Source organism: Anarhichas minor, unplaced genomic scaffold, assembly GCF_050575085.1.
Source record: "Anarhichas minor isolate MPS153535 unplaced genomic scaffold, ASM5057508v1 ptg000004l, whole genome shotgun sequence".
In the NCBI taxonomy this organism is placed as follows: domain Eukaryota; kingdom Metazoa; phylum Chordata; class Actinopteri; order Perciformes; family Anarhichadidae; genus Anarhichas; species Anarhichas minor.
The window spans coordinates 15,340,027-15,364,538 of NW_027466450.1; the positions used below are offsets into that span (position 1 = coordinate 15,340,027).

Genomic DNA, 24,512 nt, shown 5'->3' on the forward strand with positions numbered 1-24,512 from the left:
AAACTAATTTTGTAACTATGACAATTGTACATTCAAATTAAAATCAGAGTACTTCAAAAAACAGAAACGATTGCACATTAAAAATCACAGCTGGAGTTGGCGTCTGTGCTGTTGCACCGGTGGACATGCGGATCATTTGAATCTACTGCAACGGAGATAAAATACAGGAAACCAGACCGACGTTCAGCTGCACATCAAAAAACCTATGACCAGTAAATGTATTGTTAAAAAAAGCCTTTATCAGCTGATCTGGACACAGTTTGTTTCATGTTTCTGTAACTGTAAAAGTGTGGAAGGATGCCCGCAGACTAGCTAACTATTGAACCGACTGGGTATCTAATCTGATGTATGGAACATACTATTGGGACTATTCGCTGACTAACAGACATTCAAACATGTTGCTAAAGACAACAATCAGACCTGTCTGACATTACGTACTGACTAACTAGATAACATCCCCAAAGCGACTCAGAGGTGTATCCATTAGGCCTCTTCCTCTAAGTGCCACTGCTGCTGCTTTAGACTGCTTACAACACCTCCTGGTGCGCTCTTCCTTTCTCTTTGTGTGGAAACCCTTTAAGCACTTAAGGTAATGTCAGTAGGGTCAGAGAATAGCTTGTGCCTATATTTAGAATCCTAATTCTGTCCAAACAATAGTCCAAAACCCAACAGATTTCAGGTCACCATTATAAGAAAACAAATAAATATTTGAGATATTGCTTTAAACATAACTTCAATTATTATAAAACTTGTTGCAGATGAATTTCCCGTCTATTGACTTACAGTTAATCAAGTTATGATTTCAAATATCTGGCTGAAATTAGGCAAAATTCAAAGAAGCTGTGTTCGTCCCTCATTAGAATACCTAACGCAGTAGATGAGGCTGCAGTTTAAAGTGACTACAACAAACAATGTTGTCGTTTACAACAGCAGGAACAGAAGCAACACACAGACATGACCCCGACTCAGAAATAAATAATCATATCTGGATATTGGAGCAGTTACAGGATTCTCCTGTCAAATTCTGTTCAGTTGCAACTGAGGCCTCCCGGCATGAGCACGTTGTTTGATGCTACCACTGGGTGGCGCTAGTTTGACTACCACCGGTGTTAGTTGCTGCTCGTTGTCCCACACCAGCTCCTCCAGGGCTTCGTTTAGTTTTTTCAGGCACTTGTTCCCTGGGCTTAAGTAAACACAAATCGTTTAATAACTACGAGCAAAAGTGACCAGTTGTTAAAGATGACAAACATGACTTATTTACCCAGCAAATCCTTGATCTCCTTCTGTCAGACAGTGTTCATTGTAGCCGGGTACCAAAGAATTACCTCACTGCTAAGTTGAATAAACTGAATATAGAGTTTATTCCAAGTCTGCCATCAAAATGTTTCCAAATAGTTTTGATGTCGCTCAGGCTGAGCTCAGATTTAAAGGGCGTCTTTGGGACAGCACTGATACTATTAACAAGTTGAAATCTGGATGATCTGCTATTTGGACAGCTGAGGTCGGGGAGGTCAAGGTAGATCTAAATGTGCACGCTACGTCCCGATTGCCTCCAAGACATCGGACCTTACAGAGAGAAGGGGATGCGTGAGAACAAAAAACGCCTGTAATCTGAGCACAGCCTTACCTGCAGGTTATCTATCTGATTTACAACGTATGTATTCTATCAGTGTGCAGTTATGAATTAAGTCTTATATTCTGTGGGGTCACCAACCAACCAGCCACGATGCTCCAAATACAAAGACATAAAATCAGAGGAAATGATCCAAATATGAACTAGTTCAGTAACTCAGATACAGACCCATGTCCAGTCAAACTCTCTTTTGACACTTCTTAAAAACTTAAAATAATTATAATAATAATAATATCTTTCCAGTATTAAATAATCTTATATAAAAACACACACAAAAAGTTTGAAATAAATGGCAATGCCCCCCCCCCCCCCATTTCACAACATACATTTCTATACACGTCGCCCCACTTCAACACCTCTCCTTCCTTCCGTTGGTCCCTCCTTCCCTTCATCGGTAACGTTACTTCCTCCATGCAGTACCAGTTATTGTGCAGCACATCGTCTCTGTTGTCATTTAAGTCTTGTCTTTTGTATATTTCAATGCAAAGCTGCACAGACATTGTGAAAAAAGCTTGATAGGTGATTTTTCTGGCTTGCTTGTATACAGATATATATATATACACATATATATATATATATAGTTTTTTTTTTTTACTCATGTCATTGGGTTAAACATGTATTGGTAATGATAGTAATAATGAGGATAATAGGAACAATCATAATCTTAGATTAAGAGTAGGAAAGACGGCTTGCTACTTGCTCGGAAACCAAGGGTGGATGGTTTAGGATGAGGAGAGACGGACAAGTCAAGACAGACATTGATTATTTCTTCTCTGCATGAGACCTAAATAGTCAGTTCAGTTCTTTAGGCTCCACCCAGCGTTCTCGCTCCCTACCAGTCACCGGTCAGTTTGGTGCTTTGGTCCCGTTTTGGAGGAGCGGGAGGAGGGCCTCGCCGCAGCGTTGCATAGCCTGAGATGTTGGCATGTTTGGTGGAGTGGGAGTGGGAGTGCGTGTGGTGGCGAGACAAAGTTTGGGAGTGTCCTCGGACGCCCTGCTGCTGCAGGAGCTCGGGGGGAGGAGGCGGTAGCAGCGCCATGTCGTCCATGGTGCCCACAGGCTCCATCTTAGAGGAGGGGATGAGGTGGGAAGACGTGAGCGAGCCATGGCGGGACACCGACTTCCTCTTCAGGGTGCGGTTGAGGTCTTCCAGGAAGTGGGGCTTCAGTGTCAGGGAGCTCGGCCCCGGGGATTTCGGGGAGGTGGGGGGGATGGGAGAGGAGGAGGAGGAATAAGAGGACAGGGAGGGAGGCGGGGTCTGAGACAGAGGAGGCGACGAGAGGGGCATCGACGTCGTGTTGTCATACTGGGTCGTGTTGCTAATCCGCCGGTTCAGTGTCGGAGGAAGGACGGCCCCCTTTTTCAATGAACCTTGTTTCCATGACGACGATGACAAGGAGGAAGGTGCCGACTGTTGAGGCGGATGCATCTGAGGCTGGGGGTTCACCACAGCCACCTTTGGCGGGTGATGGAACTCTGACGGGTGGGGAGGAGGAGGGAAAAGCTCAAAGTCACTGGGGGGAGGCGGGAAGTAGTCAGGGGATGAGTCGAGGTGAGGAGGCTGGGCGGGGGGAGGTGGGGGAGGAGGGGATGGGAACTCAGAGGGCGGATGGTGCTGGCATGTTTGCAGCCCCTGGAGGGCCAACGGCAGGTTCGCCAAGTTCAGCTTCCCCGGCTTCGGAAGCGGAGCAGGAAGTGCAGAGGAATCTTTCGAAGGAGACCCAGTCGCCGACGAGGAGCTGGACGAGGTACCCGTTTGAGGAGTTTGGCCAAATTTGCTGACCAGGCTCTCCACCTTGTTTGGCCTCTCATCCTGGGTCTCGCCCGATGAACTACACCGGATGGAGGAGGCTCTCTGCGGGGCCAGCGGAGGCCCACGCTTGTTGGATCCCGTGGACGAGGTGGAAGGCGACTTTTTTATGGGGGAGCCCGTCTTGGAGGAGGATGAAGACGGGGGTGGAGGGAACTCTCCAGTCGAGCTGTCAGAAGGAGGTGGGGGGAACTCTGGGGACTGCGGAGCCACAACGCCTCCTGGCTGCCACTTTGGTTTGGCCTTGACCGCCGGGGGAGACTGAGGAGCGGTGAACTTCGATCCTTCCATGGAATTGGAGGCGGGCAGAGAGGAAGGGGCAGAGTTTCCTGGGAACTGATTGACAATCTGTTTGACCAAAGAGGAGGTAGCGGCCGCGATGGAGACGGAGGAAAAGGAGGAGGAGGGGGAGATGGTGAGGTTTTTGGAGGAGAGGCTGTGCTGCTTCGGCAGAGTGGGAGGTGGCTGATTTGGGGAATGTCCTGTTGAGAAACTCTGCTGCTTTTTAACTGGCCCATGGCCGCCAAAGGGCTGAGTTGGTGACACAGGTGACAGGGCGATTGGAAGGGAAGAAGGACCCGAGGGTTTGCGGGCGGTTTGAGGAGGAAAACCACCAGTGAAGGTTTTGGGAGGGGCAGGAGGGGGCGCGTTGGGGGACAGAGGCCGGAGAACTTGCAGGGTGGCTGGAGGAGAAAGCTCGGCTGGAGGTGGAAGAGGAGAATTATCCTCAATCATCTCTTGGCTGAAGTCGTACACCATGTGAGGAAACTTCTGTGACAGGAACTCCTGGAGGCCACTGTTGGAGAAGTTATTGCAGAGGTCGGAGATGGGCTCTGGTGGGGGAGGCAGAGGTAACCCGTTGGCCTCCGGGCTCTCCGGTGGAGGAGGCGGGAGGTAGGAGGGCTCCTGCATGTCCTCCTCCGGCGGGGGCGGCGGTGGGAGCGCACAGGGGCTTATTGCACCGAATTTCAGCGCGGCCATGGCGGAGCCAGGAGCCGGCGTCACAGGCGGCGGAGGAGGAGGGGGAGACGGTGGCAGCGGAGGGGAGGTGCTGTAAGGAGCTGGGAGGGTGTTGTAATTGGATTTGGTGTACTGGTTGGGAAGGGCAGGTAGTGGGGCGGCTCCGGCCGGCTGCGTCCAGGACTGGTTCTGGCTCTGCAGGCGAGCCAGCGTGCTGTACTTTATGTATGAGGGGGTCGTTGTAGTCTGATGGGCCACATTCACCATGGGCGGAGGTGGAGAGGGCGGTGACGGGGAGGAATCGTCAGATGGGACGAGGCCGTCGGTGTAGCTGGTCCGGGAGGGCGGGATCAGGAGCTGGGGGGAGAGTATCTGGACAGGGATAGGCCTACTGATAGGGTCGATCCTCATCATCTGCAGAGAGAAATGGAGAGGAGGAGACATAGAGACAGGAGGTGAAGAGACACGAGAGAAGGGGGTGATGAGAGGGAGAAAGAGAAACTAAATTAAATCAGGTTACAACAAAAAAAAACTCTACCATTGTTATGTTGAAACCAAACAATCCCAGACAAGATGCAAGTAATCAAACAACAAATGAGTGCAGTCTGAGAACACACAGCTACTGAAACTCCAAGCACACTGCAGCCCTGAATGAGGTCACAACACCAAACTTAGCTGTCCTACAATAATCACTTTGACGATGGACGTTATATTCATCACAGCTTTGTACATTTTTCCAATCAAGTTGTGCAGAACGTGCCCTATATTGGTCAAGCCCCCAGTGTGTAAAGCCCTTCACTCATAACACCAGGCTGTTCTTCTGTTATTAGCTTAAACTGAGCCTCATGATGTTGCATTCCGCTGAAGCGCATGTTGGGCAGATCTTTACACAGCTTCATTAAACAGAGTTTCACAGATTATCTGGTTCTAAACTGGGTTAAATAGCTGGTAAACTGGATCTAAACTGTTATAAAAGTTCTCTTAATTCTGTTAATCTGGTCACAAATGTGTCAAACACGTTATATGCTGAACAGCGTCATTATGTTCATGTTATTTGTTGGTTAGGAGGACATTCCATCACACCACGAGGTTAGAACAAATCAACAGTTGAGCTGCAGCCATTTGAAAACAGGGATATACAATACAGCAGTCAAGTTCACAACAAACTAGTATTGTTTCTGATTTAATGTACGCCATCAGTACTTGTACATCATAAGTAAAGAGCAACTCCAAAGTGTTTAGCAGCTTGATAACCACTTGTTGGTTTTGGCCTCTTTAGATTGGTACAGTTTAACGCTGGTGAATACGAGTAAACGTAAATATAGTATTTACCACAGAAGGTTGAAAAACAGTTATCTTTTGTCTTATTAACTCTGTGGATTAATATCTTCTGAAAATCTTTTATAGATTTTAAGTTCAGCTCAGATAAATTAAAAAGCGGCTCAACAAAAGAAAAGAAAATCAGAACACTTACAAGATCCAATAAATCAAATATATCCTCAGTAAGACACCTTAAACAAATAAATAATAATAATACATTTAAATGTGTCTGTTATATTCTGCAGAGTGAGACAGATCCCCTCCGTGTAGACTCAGTCAGACACGTCACAGGGACATCGAGTTTCATAGCATTAGCCGCCGCTACATCCACGAGTGCTCATTAAAGTAGTGAGATGCAAACCGCTTCACAAACATCTTCATGTTTCAAAGGCTGCAGCCAAACTGTCAACATGCCTGTTTACATCACTTCCTGTCTAACCTCCACTCCCTCCTCCTCCTCCTGCACAAAGAGGAACTGGCATACGTCCCTTCGCCTTTGACCGCTGGCAGGGAAGCAGAGGGGGCAAACATGGGAAATGTAGTCCGAACGTAAACAGGACAATGACGCTGACAGGAGCGCTGTTTGAGCGTGTGTTCGCACCTCTCCTTGCGTTCCTCTCCTCCAGGCGTCGGAGAAGATGGAGCTGACGGCGCTCTGGGAGCGGGTGTGGCCCGATGACGTCATCTCTGACACGCCGCTGTCCGATTGGCTGGAGTGGTTGGACTGGGACTCTGTGGTGTGGACACGCATGCAGAAGTTAGTTTGGTTTAATTTTGATGCCAATTCTATTTGATATATTTATGGATATTATAAATATTGAAAAAGGACTGTGGTTAATTTTTGCTGCTTTTGTATAACCTGTGGAAAAATCTCTTAAAAATAGACAGACCTGGAAGGCTGGAGCTGGATCCTGACTTGATGGAGGAAGAAGAGAGGGAGGACCAATCATAGGCCGCCTCCGTCCTCCTCATCGCCTCCTGGAAGTTGATGTACAGCTGCTTCCCGTACTGAGAGACAGACAGACGACAGGTGTTTGCAGATATGCAACTACATGAAAATAGATATACGGGCAGCAAAATGTTATGTTTTACAACAGGGAATGCTTTTTTACCTTGGCAATTCGTATACTGTTGATCCACTGTTGGAGGGTTCTGACATCGTCACAGCAGAGGTACTTGATGTACTGAGACTTCTTCTGGATCTGAGGATGCTACACACACACACACACACACTTAAATATAGCGACGGGGGAACTAATGAAACACTTCTCCTAATGCACAGGTTTCATCTTTCACATTGTTTGTGTATTTTTGTGACTTTTGTGTAGCATCTCACATCTACAGGATACTTTGTTATGATACTAGCACTATTAGTTACTGCTACTTTTGAGATTACTACTACTGCTGCTGCTATTACTCAACTCCTGTCACAAATACATAAATGGATGTATCATCTAAAATTACAATCAGACGACTGCAGTATTAATGCAATAAACCTACAAAAAGCACTGTTTTATTAATTATTATAGTCTCTTGTCTTTTCTTTGAAATAGGTGTCATTGCTGTGTTGCACCACTAGGTGGCATCGGGAGACTACGGTGCCACAAACCAGACAGTATAGAGATTTAACCATGAACCCCATCACGCCTGTGTTCATGTGTACTTGTGTGTGACTGTACCTTCAGCACCATGCAGTAGTCAGTAGGAGCCTTGTACTTGCTCTTGTAGTCCTGTCCGTGGTAGACATTAACGTGATCCAGCTGGAGGAAACACACCAGGTCTCTGGATGCCTACACAAACACGTTCAGATTCACGACAACTAAATATCATTGCTGTTTAACAAAAAGAAAACTCTCATCTTCTCGTCACTACACACACCTTGGCCTTTCCCTTGGGGACATAGTAGATGCCAGAAGCCCTCAGCAGAAAGTAGCGTTTCTTCCACGACTTCTTTCCGTCCTCTTTCAGCCACAACACTCCCTCCATCTCGGGGACGGAGACGGAGCTGCCGCCAAAACACTCCTGACACACACACACACACACACACACACACACACACACACACACACACACACACACACACACACACACACACACACACACACACACACACACACACACACACACACACACACACACACACACACACACACACACACACACACACACACACACACACACAGAGAGAGAGAGAAACAGCAGATACTTGTTCAGTGTTTGTTTAGTTTCAGTGTTCACCACATTTTCACCAGTTGCACTGAAGAATGAGTGAGAGCGATTTGTTGTTCACAGTAAACACTTCTTCACTGCTGTGACAGAGGACTGCTCTTCTCACATTCACACCATTATCATCTATTTCTATGTAGATTTCATACAGTTGGGTTGCAGAGCGTCGTGACAGGGGAACACGATAGCGATGGGTAACGCAAGGCCAAGTATTGAATGCGTAAGGACGTTACTTAAAGGAATGCTTCACCCGCAGAATGACCACTTATTTATCAAATACGCACCTTGTGTTACCGTTCAAGAGTATTAAATAGTACGGTTTTATTAAAGAAGAACGACTGGATAAATGAGCCATAGTTTTGATGTTGTTGAACTTCAATTCATCGAGACTTTTCTCTGTTTTTGGACTCTTCGTTCACCGTGGAAGCATGAGAGAAAAAAGGAATTCAAGTAAACACAATTAATATACAAATGGTCATGCTGTGGGTTAAGTATTCCTTTAACAGAATTAAATGGGCATGCCAGTAGCCATATAATCAGTGTGCTAGCTCCATGTGAAAGTGTGCCTCGGAACGCCATTTCTAGAACATCAACGCTGGTAGATCACGACTGAGATGTGAACTTTCTAGAGCATTTCAGGGTGAAGACGCGTTTGAGGAAGAGGAGAAAACAAACCAACCTCTAACAGAGCCTCTTTGTTTCTCTCAGCCATCTCACATGTCTCCTTCCGCCCCAACAAATAGTTCTGCAGCAGATGGGGTTAAGAGAGATAAACAGACCACTGGTTAGTAAGATAAATAAAACAAAAACATCTGTATTATTTAACTAAACAATGAGCTTTAGTTAAGGCCCTCTGTGTGTTTCTATGAGCTCATGGATCTCACCTGGGGGTTTTTGAACAGAGCATACTTCTCGATGCGTTCAGTGAACATCAGGCGGTTCTGGCTGTCTCTGGTCCAGTTCAGCAGGTTCTCCACCAGGTTCTCATGATCCTCGAAGATCCGCTCTGCACAGAGTCAATGAGATGTCTGAGTTTATCTTCCGTTAAGTCGGCTCAAAGCAGGAGAATCAATTTGAATGCAGAAAATACAGCCTGGCATTTTTAAGTTTTGGACACAATGCACTGTTCTCTGGTGAACTGGTGAAATATTAAGATTTCTGCACAAAACACAAACTTGTGTAATCAACATATATAACCTTTTGCACCTTTACTCTAAAGCCTTAGTTAGTTCTTACATTGACTAATGTGTTTTACTAGATTATATACTCGTAATACCATTATTATATAGTAAAGTATATAGTATGTATTACTATTACAACACTAAATACTGCTGCTTCTACCAATACTTTGCCTACAACTAATTATAATAATGTAAATAATTGTTCTCTTCCTTATGATAATAATCATCATTGTGTATTACTCTGTGTTTTCCTGTAGGGAAGCAGCGAGAGGTCAGAGGTTAGGATCTGACAGGAAGTCAGTGTCTTGCCAAAGGGCACCCAGCAGGGAGCTGGTGGTGCTGGTGTGTGTATGGATGTGTGTGTGTGTGTGTGTGTGTGTGTGTGTGTGTGTTTATTTGTGTGCGTATGTGCAGGGGTTTGCTGTCAAAGAGGTATTCCCTTAATGAACACAGGGGCCAATTTAAATCTCCCTAAGGCCAAATTCTGTTTTTTTTTAGAAACCCACGTGGAGCAGATTTGTGTCAAACAAGGTCGACCGAGCTTCACCTCTCTCTCTCTCTCTCTCTCCCTCTCTCTCCCTCTCTCTCCCTCTCTCATAACGTTGCTGACTGGCTGTTCAGCAGAAGCCCTGAAGATGTAGGTTAGATCACACGCATCGCTGCACCGGACCTACATAAAGACGTGTGTGTGTGTGTGTGTGTGTTTGTCAAAGAGTGTTAAGTGGAGTTGAAGCTTGTAGTACTGTGTGTGATCAGATATCCAGCCACAAAGATGTGAAAACACACACACACACACATCTCGCCCCCCCCCCCCCAAGGGAGTGTGTGTGTGTGTGTGTTCACATCTTTGTGGCTGGATATCTGTCTGATAGTTGCTGCTGGGCACAATGTTGCAGACAAATGTGCTCAGTAATAATGTCTCCTCGACACACACGCACCTGGACATCTGTAAAAAGGTTGTGCTAGTAATGAACTTAATCAGGCTAAAAAAGGCTTTACTGTCCGAGCTAGTCAAGCCGTGTGAGATGACTCAATGAATCCTCTTTGGCAACGTCCAAACAGAAAGCAATCACCGCTGCACTTAAAGCTATCATAGTACCCGTACACGCCAATCCTTTCAAAAGCTGGCTAATCCAATGACATCATCTAAGAGACATTCATTATTAATTTAATCAGATGAAATATGCCCTTTATATTACATTAACCTCGACTCACTCACAGGATCTATGCATTAGGGGTGTAAATAGAAAGCGAGGATATTTTGGCCGTTTCTTCCCCTTCAGACTTGGTTTTGAGGTTCATGTTAGAATAAGGTAAAGGTCAGGATGAGGGGCTAGGGAATGCATTGTGTCAAGTACACAAGTACAGGCTTGCGTGTGTGTGTGTGTGTGTGTGTGCTTACCCATCTGCAGCTCGTTGATGGTTTCCACCAGTGACCAGTCTGGACTGTAACCACAGTGAGATTTCTCCAGCAAACTGTCCAAAACCTGCAGAACAGGACACACTGTGAGCATTACACTGAACTGACAGTACTACCACAACTAATGATGCTACCTACTGTGCGCAGGTGTAATACCTACTGTGCGCGGGTGTAATACCTACTGTACACGGGTGTAATACCTACTATATGCAGGTGTAATACCTACTGTACGCGGGTGTAATACCTACTGTGCGCAGGTGTAATACCTACTGTACACGGGTGTAATACCTACTGTATGCGGGTGTAATACCTACTGTACGCGGGTGTAATACCTACTGTATGCAGGAGTAATACCTACTGTACGCAGGTGTAATACCTACTGTACGCAGGTGTAATACCTACTGTATGCAGGAGTAATACCTACTGTACACGGGTGTAATACCTACTGTGCGCAGGTGTAATACCTACTGTACACGGGTGTAATACCTACTGTGCGCAGGTGTAATACCTACTGTACGCAGGTGTAATACCGACTGTACACAGGTGTAATACCGACTGTACACCGATGTAATACCTACTGTACGCAGGTGTAATACCTACTGTGCGCCGTGTAACACCTACTGTACGCAGGTGTAATACCTACTCTACGCAGGTGTAATACCTACTGTACGCAGGTGTAATACCAGTCAAAGAGTCGCACCTGTCTGACTGTCTGTCTCTCGTCCACCATCATGGTCTTTGAGCTCTCATCTGACAAATGGACGCGAATCACCAACTACGAAAAGAGAAAAGAAAGACAGATGATTATTATTTACACATCTTTACTGTCAAGCTATGACCACTCTATGTCCAATTCTGGATTCATTGGTTGCAAAGCATTTGCTTTTTTGTGCATATTCTCTTACAATAATGCATTTCTCATCAAATTAAATAGAGCTACTTTGTATCTAAGAGGCATCACACCTCATTGAGCTCAGAGCATAAAATATATAAACTACATCACTTTGACTGTTTCAGAGAGAAACAAACAGTGCGTCAGCAGCACGTGTGTTGAAGTAGTTTGGCTTGTACAATAAGTGAGTAAGAATACATAATGAGGTGTCCCAGTACAGCAATGTACTTCATAAACACACACACACACACAGTACACATTGTGAAATGTCAAGTCTACATTGGAATCAAACTTTGACTGTGTAATTATTGTTTATTGGCTTATTTGAGCATAAGTATTGTTTACATCTGGTCTTACCAGCCAATGAAATGAAAGTATCTCTCATGCTCATTAGAAATGAGGTTGAAGGAAATTAAAACTCAAAAGGTCTTTTGACTGTTCACTGTCCCTCAAATGAAATGTGTGTGTGTGTGTATGTGTGTGTGTGAGTCAGAACAGTGCAGAAAGATGCACTATCGCTTTTTTGATGCTTTGGATCAACATACAGGCCATTAGAATTAGCAGGTGTTCTGTCTCAGTGTGTAATGAATCCAGGTCGTAATCTCTCTGTGTGTATGCATGTGTGTGTGTGTGTGTGTGGGATTTAACTTGCAATGGTCATTATGCTGAGTGCTGTGTGTTTTGACCCCAGCTGTTATTGACCAGAGCTTTCCATGTGGAGTAACACTGACCTGACCCAGAAAGAGGAGTCCGCTGTACACGTGCCAGACACACAGACACAGACACACACAGACACACACACACACACACACACACACACACACACACACACACACACACACACACACACACACACACACACACACACACACACACACACACACACACACACACACACACACACACACACACACACACACACACACACACACACACACACACACACTTCTGTAGCACCAGAATCACCTTTTTAACCTGGGCCTCCTTGATCTTCTCCAGGGCGACTCGGATATTGTCTGCCTTCAGCTTGGCAGCCTGCTCCTCCTGCACAAACACACACACACACACAAACACACGTTGACGACGGCAGAAAATACACACCGGTCAGTCAATACAAACCAACAGCATCGACATCCACATTCCTGCAACACTTGCAATCCGTATAAAAGACACACACATGCACTGCTCTCACCTGGTTCCTCCAGCAGGAATTCATTTTTTTTACTTTCAAGTACAACCAACGCTTCTGTGTCTGCGTGTAGCCTCAAGAAAAACTAAAATATCTGCTTTTAAAAATAAAAATAAAATAAAATAAAGAGTGCAGAAAATCCCGGCAGAGTTTGCACAAAGTTCACTGTGTATTCCCAGTGTAGTCAGCTGGTTGTGCACATTGCTCCTGTTATCACGCTGAAGATAAGATGTAAAGTATGAAGCCGCTTAGTCCCAACAACACACAGGTGCATTGCCCGAGGAGCACAAACTGAGAGGATTCATCAGACATGTCTGGTTGGCAGCGCAAAACCTGCTTCTCCTCTTTCTCCTCTTCATAATCATCATCATCATCTGTGTATTACTGTGACCGCAGGGGAATGCGACTGGATTATCGCTCTGATGCTACATGTTGGTAGATAGTCATTGTCTCTCCAAAGGATTATCCAAATTCCCCAAACACACACACACACACACACTGAAACTGGAGGCGATGCCGGTGTGTCTCTCTGCAGACGACAAACTAGAGGACGGATGGAGACGTGACAAATTGAAGAAAAAAAGAAAATCCAGTCTGTTTTCCTCCGACAACTCAAGATGCTCCGATCCTGCAATCCCAGCGTCGGTTCGATTCTGCACAAACACCCGACAAGTCAGATTTTCGACAAAGCGGTGGAGTTGAGACCATCAGCTGTGAGGAAAACTTGTTGTGGAAGGAGGCGGTGGAGAAGGATGGAGCAGAGTCAGACCGCCTTAAATCCAAGATCTGGGAGCAAAAATAAGAGTAGGAAAAGAAAGACGAGTAGAAAAAAAACTCGAGAAAGAATGACGGAAGATGAAGTAGAAATACTGACGACTGAATATCTGATGTGTTTACACTCTGACTGAGCTGCAGGTTGACTAATCAAGTTGTCCGCTGACTTACAGACTAATCAAACAGGAAATCTAATCGCCTGGTTGGCGATGCAGTCGGCTGTTCCTTTCACCAACCGACTGACTCAAAGTGAAAGACGCTACCTTGTCCTGTCACATCCTCCCCGGCCGAGGGAGGTAGAGGGAATGAGAGGAAGAGAGAGGGACGTAGAGATGGACGGTGGTGGGGGAGGGGCAATTTGTCTCTTTTTTTTTTTTGCTGTGCCAACATACATGCAGAGGCACTGATCTCTTTATCTCAAGCTCTCATACCCCCCCTCCTCTCAGTCTCTCTAGTCCTCTCTCGCTCCAAAGTCTTTCTTCTCATCTGATTCGGTTTGTCCTCGTCTCACTCTCTAATTCACTCTCTTAGTTTGAAATCAATTTCAGGAAGGATTCCTAGTCTTCTTCACACGAGTGTCTGAACGTCCGTGTATGCCCTCGCCGAGGTGCTCCACTTTAGCCGGTCAGATTACGACACACACACACACACACACACACACACACACACACACACACACACACACACACACACACACACACACACACACACACACACACACACACACACACACACACACACACACACACACACACACACACACACACACACACGGATCCATATTGTGAATGAGCGAAAGGGCAGAATGAAATGAAGATGATGGGGGATGTGGAAGAGGAGATTAACAGCCAATCTCTTTATCGGCACCCCCCCCCCCCCAAAACCCCCTGATGCACACACACACACACACGTCTGGAAGCAGCAGCAGAGAATCCTGCAGCATAAGCTCATAAACAGCTTCATAATGACGAGCCTCTGTTTTGTTGCTTGGGTTTAACGCCCGAGGATTTACATTAAAAGCAGTGAAGTAGCAAACGCGTAAGAATTAAGTGTGAATACAAATCAGTGACGGCGTTTACATTCGTCAGCAGATGATATATGAAAACTGTTTGCATCACTGGACAGACACAAAGTCAGTTAATAAATATGGAAAAATATACAGTTTGTTATTTATCGTGATATAATTCAAATCAATTAAAAAATTTAATTAGATTAAAATACATTAGTGAGATTGTAAGATAATTAATTATTTTGTTCAATTTAATGGGCTTTATCGGTTAAAAAAAATCATTCTATCCCCTCAGAAAACCAATTAAACCCATTTATATATGAAAATCCTTTAATTCATCCATTAATCCCAAATCTGTCTTCACCGGCATTATTTTGGATTTTCATTCGCAAAAAAACACGATTTTTTTCAGCAGTTTGCTTTCCGACAGGGTTTTTCTTTGCCGCCCACCAACTGTCGTCACTATAATTTCCCATCTTGCAGCATAAACGTTTTCTCTCCCATGTCATAGATATTCAGTTGACCTACATTATAGAGCCACTAAATATAGATCCTGCCCAGGAAAGATCCTGCTTGCCTTTGAAGTCACAAGGAGTGTGTCCCTCCTGAGCCGCCGTAGGCTCAAGACGGAGCGGACTGATGCGACTTATCGAGAGGCAGCAGAAGTGGGCCAGCAGTGTGTGTGTGTGTGTGATCGAGAAAATGTGTGGGTGGATTGCACTTATTGTCTGGAAGTCGAGTGCATGATTATTACACCCTTAACCAAATGACTGCTGCAGGAATTAGACTGGGGCCCCGTAATCTGGCTGGAATCTCAGGGGCCCCTCTAATCTGAGAACACAATTTCAAGAAAAAGCAGTTGTTTTTTTCAGAGCATTTTCTACCGAGAATCATTGAAGTCCAAATTACTGCAGGAAGGAAGCTGAAAGACGATAAGATGAGGTCATCTTAGCTCTGCAGCTGTAACAGCTGGATTTGAAGCAAACGGCAGCTGCTCTGAAATAAATGCATCTTAAACATTAAACATTAATCTGACTATATACTTAATTTGGATTTACTGGGCCTAGACTAATGTCTGGAGTCGGAATTGCACCGTTACTAAAAATCAAATGCTGTTCAATCCGGTGGAGCATCTGTGGGGAAAAGTCTGCAGAGAACAACGATCACTACAGGATTATATCAAACTATGAGCTTTAAAAGAGAAGCCTGCCGGCTCTGCTTTTGATCCAAAACTCAATTTTTACCCCCTGAGGTTTGGAAAGATACTTTTTTCTCTCCACAGGTTGATAAAATGAGCAGATTCATATGTATATGGGCTGCCATTACAAAGACAGCAAAAGCCAAGACCTCCAAACGAGACAGCCCATTGCCAGCCAGCCAGATGCTGTGTGTGTGTGTGCTGCACATGAGTGTGTGTCTGTGTGTACTGCACGTGTGTGTGTACATGATTCTACAGGGAATCACCCTCTTTCTGCCCCAAAGAAGATTATCCCTGCAGAACTGGCACATTCCTCTAACATCCAATCAAACTGCCTCATCTTCTTTGTCATCCAATAAAATCATGACATTGGTGATCCAATCAGAATAAAGCCTGCTTACTTACTCTCTATCTAATGCCCCCCCCCCCCCCCCCACACACACACAGATAATCTAACTGTGCCTTTAGCCATAAAGAAGCCTACAGGTTTAGCTTAAGAGCAGCAGAGACTCTAATGAACATGACAGTCACATGTTATCAAGAGCCATCGATGCGAGGACATTGATGTACGTTATGCAGTGCGGCCTCAGAGATGATGAACTGAAATTACAAATTTCGATTAAACCTCCTCAAAATTGCGACATCGAGCAGAGCTGAGGAAGAGCTGATCTCCACCAGCATCCTGATCTGGGTTGAACAACAACACCACCAACAATTACAGCTGTAGCTAGTCCCATTACTCCCATTGATTGGCATCAGCTTATCTACTAGACTCCATTACAGCAGCTGGCTGAGCTCCAAACACTCGTTACCAAACAGAACAAACCATGGCTGCTAAAGAACAACAAACTGCCCACTGCAAATGGCACATTCTAATCTACTCGCTACAAACAAAATTTTTGCGACAAAAACAATTCACTGGTATCCAGCAAACTGTGTCTAACTGTAAAACGTAGTTACACCCCCCCCCCCTTTGGGCCCAAAAATGCAGTTTACAATAAGTGCAAAAAAAAAGAAAAGCCTCATGGAATAGGAGTCTGGGAAGAGACCCCGGGGAAGACCCAGAACACGCTGGAGAGATTACATCTCCCAGCTGGCCTGGGAACGCCTCGGGATCCCCCAGAATGAGCTGGAACATGTTGCCGGTGAGAGGGAGGTCTGGGTCGGCCTGCTTGGCCTGTTGCCACCGCGACCCGACCCCGGATACGCGGAGGAAAATGGATGGATGGATGGATGGAATAGGAGTCAAGGTTTCCCATCACAGAAAGCAGAGTCTGAGAAACAGTGCATAGTTTTTACTACCAAATTAGAAATGATGCGTTTTGATCCTTCTTTTTTCGGATGGTTTCCCAATTCAGCTGATTTCAGAAGATGAACGCAGACACAGAGGCGCTGCCTCTCACACTTACCTGTTACTCACAAAACATCATCTTCCCGAAACACGTCACAACAAGCAGACAGCGTTGTTGAAGCAGCCTTACAGCACGATCACACAAGAGGTTTGTCAGCAGCTTGAAGACATTCAATGTGACCGTTCTACATGTTCCTGACAACAGCTGGAACTGTATCTCTGCATTGTCCAATCAGGTGTTACAAATACATGTTCAACAGACACAACAGATCAGTTTGGCCTTTGTGATTGAGTATCAAACCACACAAATGTTAATCCAGCAGTGCTCTCCAATAAAAACCAAAATTTGGTATATTGTCATGAGGAGAAATACGTGCTGGCAGAACGTTTGCCTCCGCGTTTAGAATGAGTCCTGTGTGATCGCATCCTTGTAAGACTCTTCAGTCCCGCCAGCCACAGTCACATAACACACACAGAGTCATGCCTCTTCTCAGTCTTAAAGCAAACCTTCATGCGTCCAAAAAAAAAAATGGCCTCTGCACTCCGGCTGCAGATTTGACTGAAAGTCTGTCACCACTGAACAAGAACCAACGAGATGCAGAAAGACCAAGAGAGGAATACTTTCTCCCCACAGACGCTGAGGTGAACACAGTAACGGTCAGATAGTCACAGAGCTTTCTTTACAGACTGAAGGCTCAACACAGAGAAGTGATGACTAATGCTTTGTTTCTGTCTGTAATGGTACTAATGATGACCTGCTCCATCACACATATATTTCATTATTACATTTTAAGCTAAATGTTTGTTTAGTAACTCAACACTTAAGCGTGAATCTGTCAAGACTCAAACATAAAAACTGCAGATTTTAGATCTACGTTTGTGCCGCACTATGAATCAAACAAAGTGCAACGCATGTATATTCTGTACGTAAAGCATAATGCAAGAGTCAGCATTAACGTGTTCCTGGGGGCAAGTAAACTCTGTGTTTGGGGAAGTGGAATGTCTTATGCAATAAATGTGATCTTTGTGAGGAGTCCATATTCTAGGATCAGCATTAATGCAGATCCCTGATAATGCCCCCCCCCCCCCCCACAAAAAAGATATTTAACCAAAAATACAATCACTTAAGTCCTTGTCATTTGAATTGTGTGTTTTTATGCAAATAACCACTTTATATGTCAATAACAAAGTACATTTTTGACATTTTTTAATAGGCCTACATTTTCCATTTCGGAGAAGTAAGTTAAGCTATCGGGCTTGAAGCTTAATATCAAGCATTGCATAATGTGATTACTTTGTGCTCCACAAAAGGCCTCTTGGAGTGACAGTTTCTAAATGTTGTTTTTGACTCATTTGAATAATTTTGTTCACACGTGTTGTCATCATTATTGTTATTGATATTGCATGGGGACCCCCACTTTGTATCGCCGCCCTCTGTAAAGCTTTGGGATTACACACCAGCATACTGCAGCCACACATGGCACTGTGCATTTCACCAACACACACACACACACACACACACACACACACACCACTGAGGAGGATATAGCAACAGAGGAAGGTGGAAAGAAGTGCACGTGCATGCCGGGAACAACGCCTGATTCTTGCTTCATGCATGGAGATACAAAGGGGGGGGGGGGGAGGGGGGGGAGAGGCGTGCAGAAGGGAATGGGCCGTCACCTTGGTCAGCAGGTGGGAGGGTTTCCCTGCTATGTTTCTCAGAATCAGAGAGGTTTCCCTGTCCAGATAGGAGTGCTTTAAAGAGAGAGACAGAGAGAGTCCTGGTGAAGTAATCTGGTGCTTGATTGACTGGATGTGGCAGTTTAGCAGAAAGCTGTGTGGTGGAGCAGGTGAAGCAGAAACAGAAACCTGTGAAGGAGAGCGGCACACTGAATCAACACATTACAGTCGTGGAGTAGGAACGCTGGGAAGGAAATGTTAAAACACACGTTAACCAACAGGCATATAGAGTCATTCAGAGCTGGTTTCCTCCCAGACTAAGACCACGAGCGTCCCTGAGGAAACAACCTGAAGAAGAACATTTTGTGATGCAGAGCTTTTATTTAGTTTTTGTGAACACACTTTTCTTTTTTTTCCCCATTTATATTTTTTTAATTGACTGATTTCTATTCGTTATTCATTTGTTACATTATTGACGAGATTAATCATATTTCCTGACAAGGTGAATTCCACAGGCATGAGATAGAACTGTGGCTCGGTGAGCTTTATATAATCCCACATCGGACATGCAGCAGTGCTGTGAGTCACCAGTTCCCCCTGAGCAGGTTCCTACTGGACTCACTGGGATCAGCATCAGAGCCACGGCGAGTTCTTACCGTTTGTACTGGAGTAACGGAGACATGGAGAAATAGGTTTCCTTCAAGACCTTTGTCCAACTCCAGATTGCTTTTCTGATCAGATTTTTATTTATTTATTTCAGACAAATCTTTAATAATCTCGTGAGTGTGTGTGTGTGTGTGTGTGTGTGTGTGTGTGTGTGTGTTTCAATCTCTAGAAACCATTTTATAGAAAGCATTAGTTCTCTCTTGATAACCACAGATTAAAAATAATATTTAGGTCAAACACACGCGCACGATTACAGCCAGCTTTTTCCTTTGGCTAAGATCTGACCAACGTTATCTAAGTGTGTGTGTGTGTGCGTGCATGTGTGTGTGTGTGTGCTGATCCCCTCTAGGACACATTAATAAGAACAGAGAGCTGCTATATTCTATACAGGAAGACTTTGTTGGTGTATGTGTGTATCTTCTTGTGTATTAAACATAGATTTAGTTTGTATTATTTTCGGAGCAGTAAAGAGGCTTTCACACTGCAGCGCCTCGAGCCGTGTCAATAAGAGGAAGTCAGCAGAAGGGAAGCGGTTGCTATCATGGCTTTTGGGGTTTGAAGCGGTTGCAGCCTACGTGAACTTGCACACTTCTGCTCTCACCGTGGTGCTCGCTCGTTCCAACCTCAGCGCCACCCAGTAAGTGACAAAGATGGCGGCCGGCAGTACAACCCTCAGGCCTGTTCCCCAGAACGGTCCAGATGGACGACCAATGGTTTAAATGGGAACTGGACCTTGTGCCCCACCCCTCTTACAGCCCCATCAAAAGCATGTCAGTGACAACCAGTGTGGCCCCAAAAACTATGACCTCCTCCGTCCCATTTCAAGCTGCAGCGCTACTCTGATGTTCAATACTGATTTGTTGTTCCTGCACTTTAAAAGACACAGAGTGAGCGTGTAGAGGAGTAAAAATACTTCAAACCTCAGTAGTCCCAGTTTCTAAATGAGCTGGACTCGTGGGAGCAGCGCTCCGGGCAAAATACACTCTAATCCTTCTCTTGTTGTTTCCTCTCTCTCCTTCTCTTTTTGTTTCCTCTCTCCTTCTCTTTTTGTTTCCTCTCTCTCCTTCTCTTTTTGTTTCTCCTCTCTCCTTCTCTTTTTGTTCCCTCTCTCCTTCTCTTTTTGTTCCCTCTCTCCTTCTCTTTTTGTTCCCTCTCTCCTTCTCTTTTTGTTCCCTCTCTCCTCGTTTTGTTTCCTCTCTCCTTCTCTTTTTGTTCCCTCTCTCCTCGTTTTGTTTCCTCTCTCCTCCCCTTGCCCGTCTCTGTGTCACTCTCTGCTTCACTCCGTTAGTCTCCATCATCGCCTCCCTCTCGCTGCTTTTCATCCTCTCTGGTCATTTGCTGACTCACTCTGGCCTCTCATCTCATCATTCTAATTTGATTCATTCCCGTCTCAGATTTGCGGTAGTGTCCGTGTATGCACTGGACGAATTTGGAGCAGCAACCCAGTTTCCTTCTCACGGAGCAGGGTTTGTGTTTGCAGTGCAGCTCATTTGAGCGTTCTTGTTTGTGTTGAGCAACGAGGCTTTGGATTAAATACCCTCAGCAGCCACCAGGGTCAGAAACAAAAGAGGGATTGAGCTATAATTTATAAATGCTAAAAAATAAACCCTGGGAAAAGAACAGTAAAAATGACTAAAAACTGTTATGAGCTCTTTTTGGGCATTTGTTTCTGCTCACATTTTTTTGCAAGCCAAGAAGCGAAGTGTTCACATCTGACTACTCAGGTACTTCAGGGAAGATTCTGACCAAGCTCTTCTTTTCAGTGTCTTCTGGGACAGAAGAACGGAGCGTTTTCTGATCTTAAAGGAACCGAAGAAACAGCCTGAAGCAGCAGATAGAGCCAGAACAAACCAACACAAACCACTGCAGCAGCAAACACTTACACTACACTACATGAAATAAAATCTCAAGAAAGTGTGGACTGTTGGAGGAGACCTGTCCCTGATCTGCAGCTCATGCAAGTAGCACAGTAACTGGTAAAGTGGGACTTGAAGCCTTAAAGGACATTAGAAATGCAAGTTGTTGCAAAATCATCGGATTAAACAAGTAATATTTTACAATACTATGGTTTTAAATCTTTAAAGTGGCGGTAGACAAGCTTTAACTTATCATTGTGAAGTAAATGTTGATTGCACAATTTAATGGTTATGGAACAATGACACCATCTGCGTTTAGATTGGTTCCCAATAAGCCTTGTTTTCTGGTTTTTGTTGCTTTCTGTATAAATACGAGGTGTAAAGAAGATCATTGTTCAGTGGGATCAAATGATGTCTGTCTGTGAACTGATGAATTCATCAATAATCCATCTCGTTTGTGGTTAATGACCACCTTAGCTAGTGACAAGATGAGCTAATGTGTCTTGTAGGAGCATCATTGAGCAGAACATCACTGTGCTATGTGATGAATCCTGTACGAGAGGGGTTTCTATTATTTTGTCCATCCCATTCATATCAATGAGAGTAGGCCAAATAACTGAAATGTCTCTAAAGTATAACACAATAGTTTATCAGAACCTCAAACTACATCCTCCAATTTGATCATACGGTTGAATCAACACCTTTTTAAGTTACAGCCTTCATATGTTTGACTGCATTAGTTTTAGTCTGCTGTACCTAATAAACTGGCAACTGAGGGAACGTACAAGTCCGGGTACAGACTGATCTCTATTGGGGGTTCATATGTTTTCTCAGAAACGTATAGAAACAGTTTAGTCTGATTGTTACAGAGGTTTCCTTCCAACATGGTGCCGATCGAGCAAATGATTCACTCTTATGGTGCTTCAGTCCGCTGCATTCTAATCCTAAACATATTTAAGATGAAGCATAACGTGTTCATCATAAATGTCTGAAAGAAGCGAGGTGAGGATCAGCCGAACTCATAAAACAGTGGGCATGTACCTCCGTGTGGGGATGACCATGACCGGCAGCTGAGGGCAGCACTGAGGGCTGCTGACCGTCAGGTTCATCGGAGCAAAGGACGCTGTCCAACGAGTCCATGGAGGAGGCGGAGTTAACAGAGACGCCGGACCCCGAGGTGACGGAGGAGCGGGAGGAGTGAACGATTGAACGCGCCTAAAGAGGAGAAAGAACAGTTCAGAAGTCAGGTGCAGACTCCCGAAGGTAGAAAGTCGTATACAACTGATTATAGATAGAGGGTGCAGTTTCTAAGCCCTCTGTGTCACACTTGTGGTTTTGAATCACGTTTAATTTTATTCATAAACTGTGAAAAGGAATCAAAACCACCTAATGACAAAGGCTGCTTAGTCTACCTCGTGTTCGCTGACCGTGCCGACGGATCCCGTGCGTCGGTGCTGGCGCTGAGACGATCCGGGCCGTCGCATCGTGGCCGACGTGTAGGAGGAGGCGGAGCTAAGGGAGTGTGAGGAGGTCTGACGAGCAGCGTCATCCATGCTGAGAGACGCCTGGTGGGGGAGCAGAGGGCGGAGGGTTACGGGTTAAGCACTCGGTCTTATTTTTGTTTCTTAAGTTATAAAACAAGAGTTATTGAGAGATGTGAGTAATGAATGATGGATACAAGGAGAAGGAATGTCCCAAAACCTCATCCACACATGTCGATAACAAAACAAATCCCCCGCACACCTTCTCCAGCTGGGCGGTGATGTCGTCAAGACTGAAGTTGGAAGCCAGTGCCGCTCTCCCAGGATGCCCAGCGGGAGCTCTGACAGTGCCAGCAGGGGACGCTCTAGCACTGCTGCTGCTGCTGCTGCTGCTCGCCCCGCTGCTGCCCCCTCCACCGCTAACACTGTTGCTGACACCGCCACCGCCAACACCACCGCTGCTGCTGCCGCCGCCTCCTGCTGCTGCTGGCTGCTGCCGGCTACTGCGCCCGGCTGGAGGCTTCTGACGGACCTGGAGACGGAGAGAAGGAGTGCGTGTAGACTCAGTGAGAACTAGCTGTTCCACAGGGGGGGTGATCATAGCCAAAAACCTCCAAAACCCAAGCTTAAATTCTTCATATTTGCCTCGTCAGATATGGAATTTTGGGGGTGGTGATTGTGCATAGATATGTGAACGCGTGTACCTTGGTGTCGGTCAACCCCAGGCGAGCCATGCTGCCGATGCTGTTGGGCTTGGCGTTGACGGTGCTGAGCTCCTGTTCGATGGAGCAGAGGTCCGCCATGAGAGCGTCCAGGTCCACGTTCTCGCCCTGATTCAACGCCTCTGCAGACACAAGAGACACCAAACGTGTGAGACGTGGAGAAGAGAGAGAGAGACCGAGACAGAGCAGGAGAGGAAGCGTCAATCAAACAGCGTCTGACCGTTGATGTTGTAGATGGAGAATCTGTAGGAGAAGTTGGCCATGTTGGTCTCTTGTCTGAGGGGAGCTTTCTGCTGCGGGGGTTGCTCCGGGCGGCTGTCATCCAGACTCTGAACAGACACACCATATTATAACTTTTGCAGGGCAACAGGTGAAAGCTCTGTGGTTCATGCAGATCAGCGGTGGACCTCCCTTACTTTGTGTACCTGCGTGAGTTTGTCCAGCTCTCCCAGCCAGGCTCCAAACATCTTATCCAGGTCCTGGTCCTCCTTGTCGCTGTCCTCCTCTTCCTCCTCCCCATCCCCCCTGACCTCCACCTCCTCGTCCGACAGCTGATCCATCTAAAGAGGGGACAGAGGGAAAGAGATACTAGTTAGTTCTTGTGCCGTTTCAGGGCAGAGTGTGATCTCTCAGCTCCACCTAGTGGCCGACAGTGTGCCCTACACCGCAGCCAGTCGTGTTACATTCTAAATTCACATTTTTGAATGACAATATAAGCTTGTTTGCGACCGATCACAGCTGGTGAGAGTCATTGAACTGTAAGAGATGGACAGAAGCAGGAAATGACAGCAGGAATTCAACAGACAAAGTCCATATCACTTACTGTTTAACAACCTGGTCACAGACTAGCACCACTACTCTGAAACCACGACAGTCATTGTATAAACGTACACTCAAAACCCTTGATAAAAAAATCTGTTCGTTCTCATCATTGCCCTATACTAACAAAATGTAACTTGTTTAGTTGGGAGAACATGATTAAATATGTGAATGTCTGTCTCATGTACAAGGTTATACATGGCTTGACCTCTCCTCCGCTTAAACAATTTGTCATCACGAGAACAACTGGTTATCGGCTCACAAGAGGAGCAGCAAGAGGGGATTGCATTATCCCACTCAGGAAAAGTGCTTTCAGTCAGTCTGC

At 45.5% G+C, this 24,512-nt stretch overlaps 1 protein-coding gene across 1 annotated transcript; it reads right to left on the minus strand.

Moving 5' to 3' along the window:
* Positions 1–1,981: 1,981 nt before the first annotated feature.
* On the minus strand, positions 1,982–23,928 carry LOC142970631 (ras-associated and pleckstrin homology domains-containing protein 1-like). The gene is made up of 19 exons (XM_076110977.1): positions 23,785–23,928; positions 23,589–23,697; positions 23,351–23,490; positions 22,909–23,178; positions 22,578–22,730; positions 22,207–22,380; positions 18,644–18,718; positions 12,409–12,486; positions 11,251–11,325; positions 10,533–10,617; positions 8,834–8,955; positions 8,629–8,694; positions 7,602–7,745; positions 7,403–7,513; positions 6,836–6,934; positions 6,614–6,731; positions 6,325–6,455; positions 3,580–4,817; positions 1,982–3,525 (listed from the first exon to the last, which is right to left on the minus strand). The coding sequence occupies exons 1-19, from the start codon at positions 23,926–23,928 to the stop codon at positions 2,466–2,468; spliced, it is 4,392 nt and encodes a 1,463-aa protein (XP_075967092.1). The 3' UTR covers positions 1,982–2,465.
* Between the last annotated feature and the right edge of the window lie 584 nt (positions 23,929–24,512).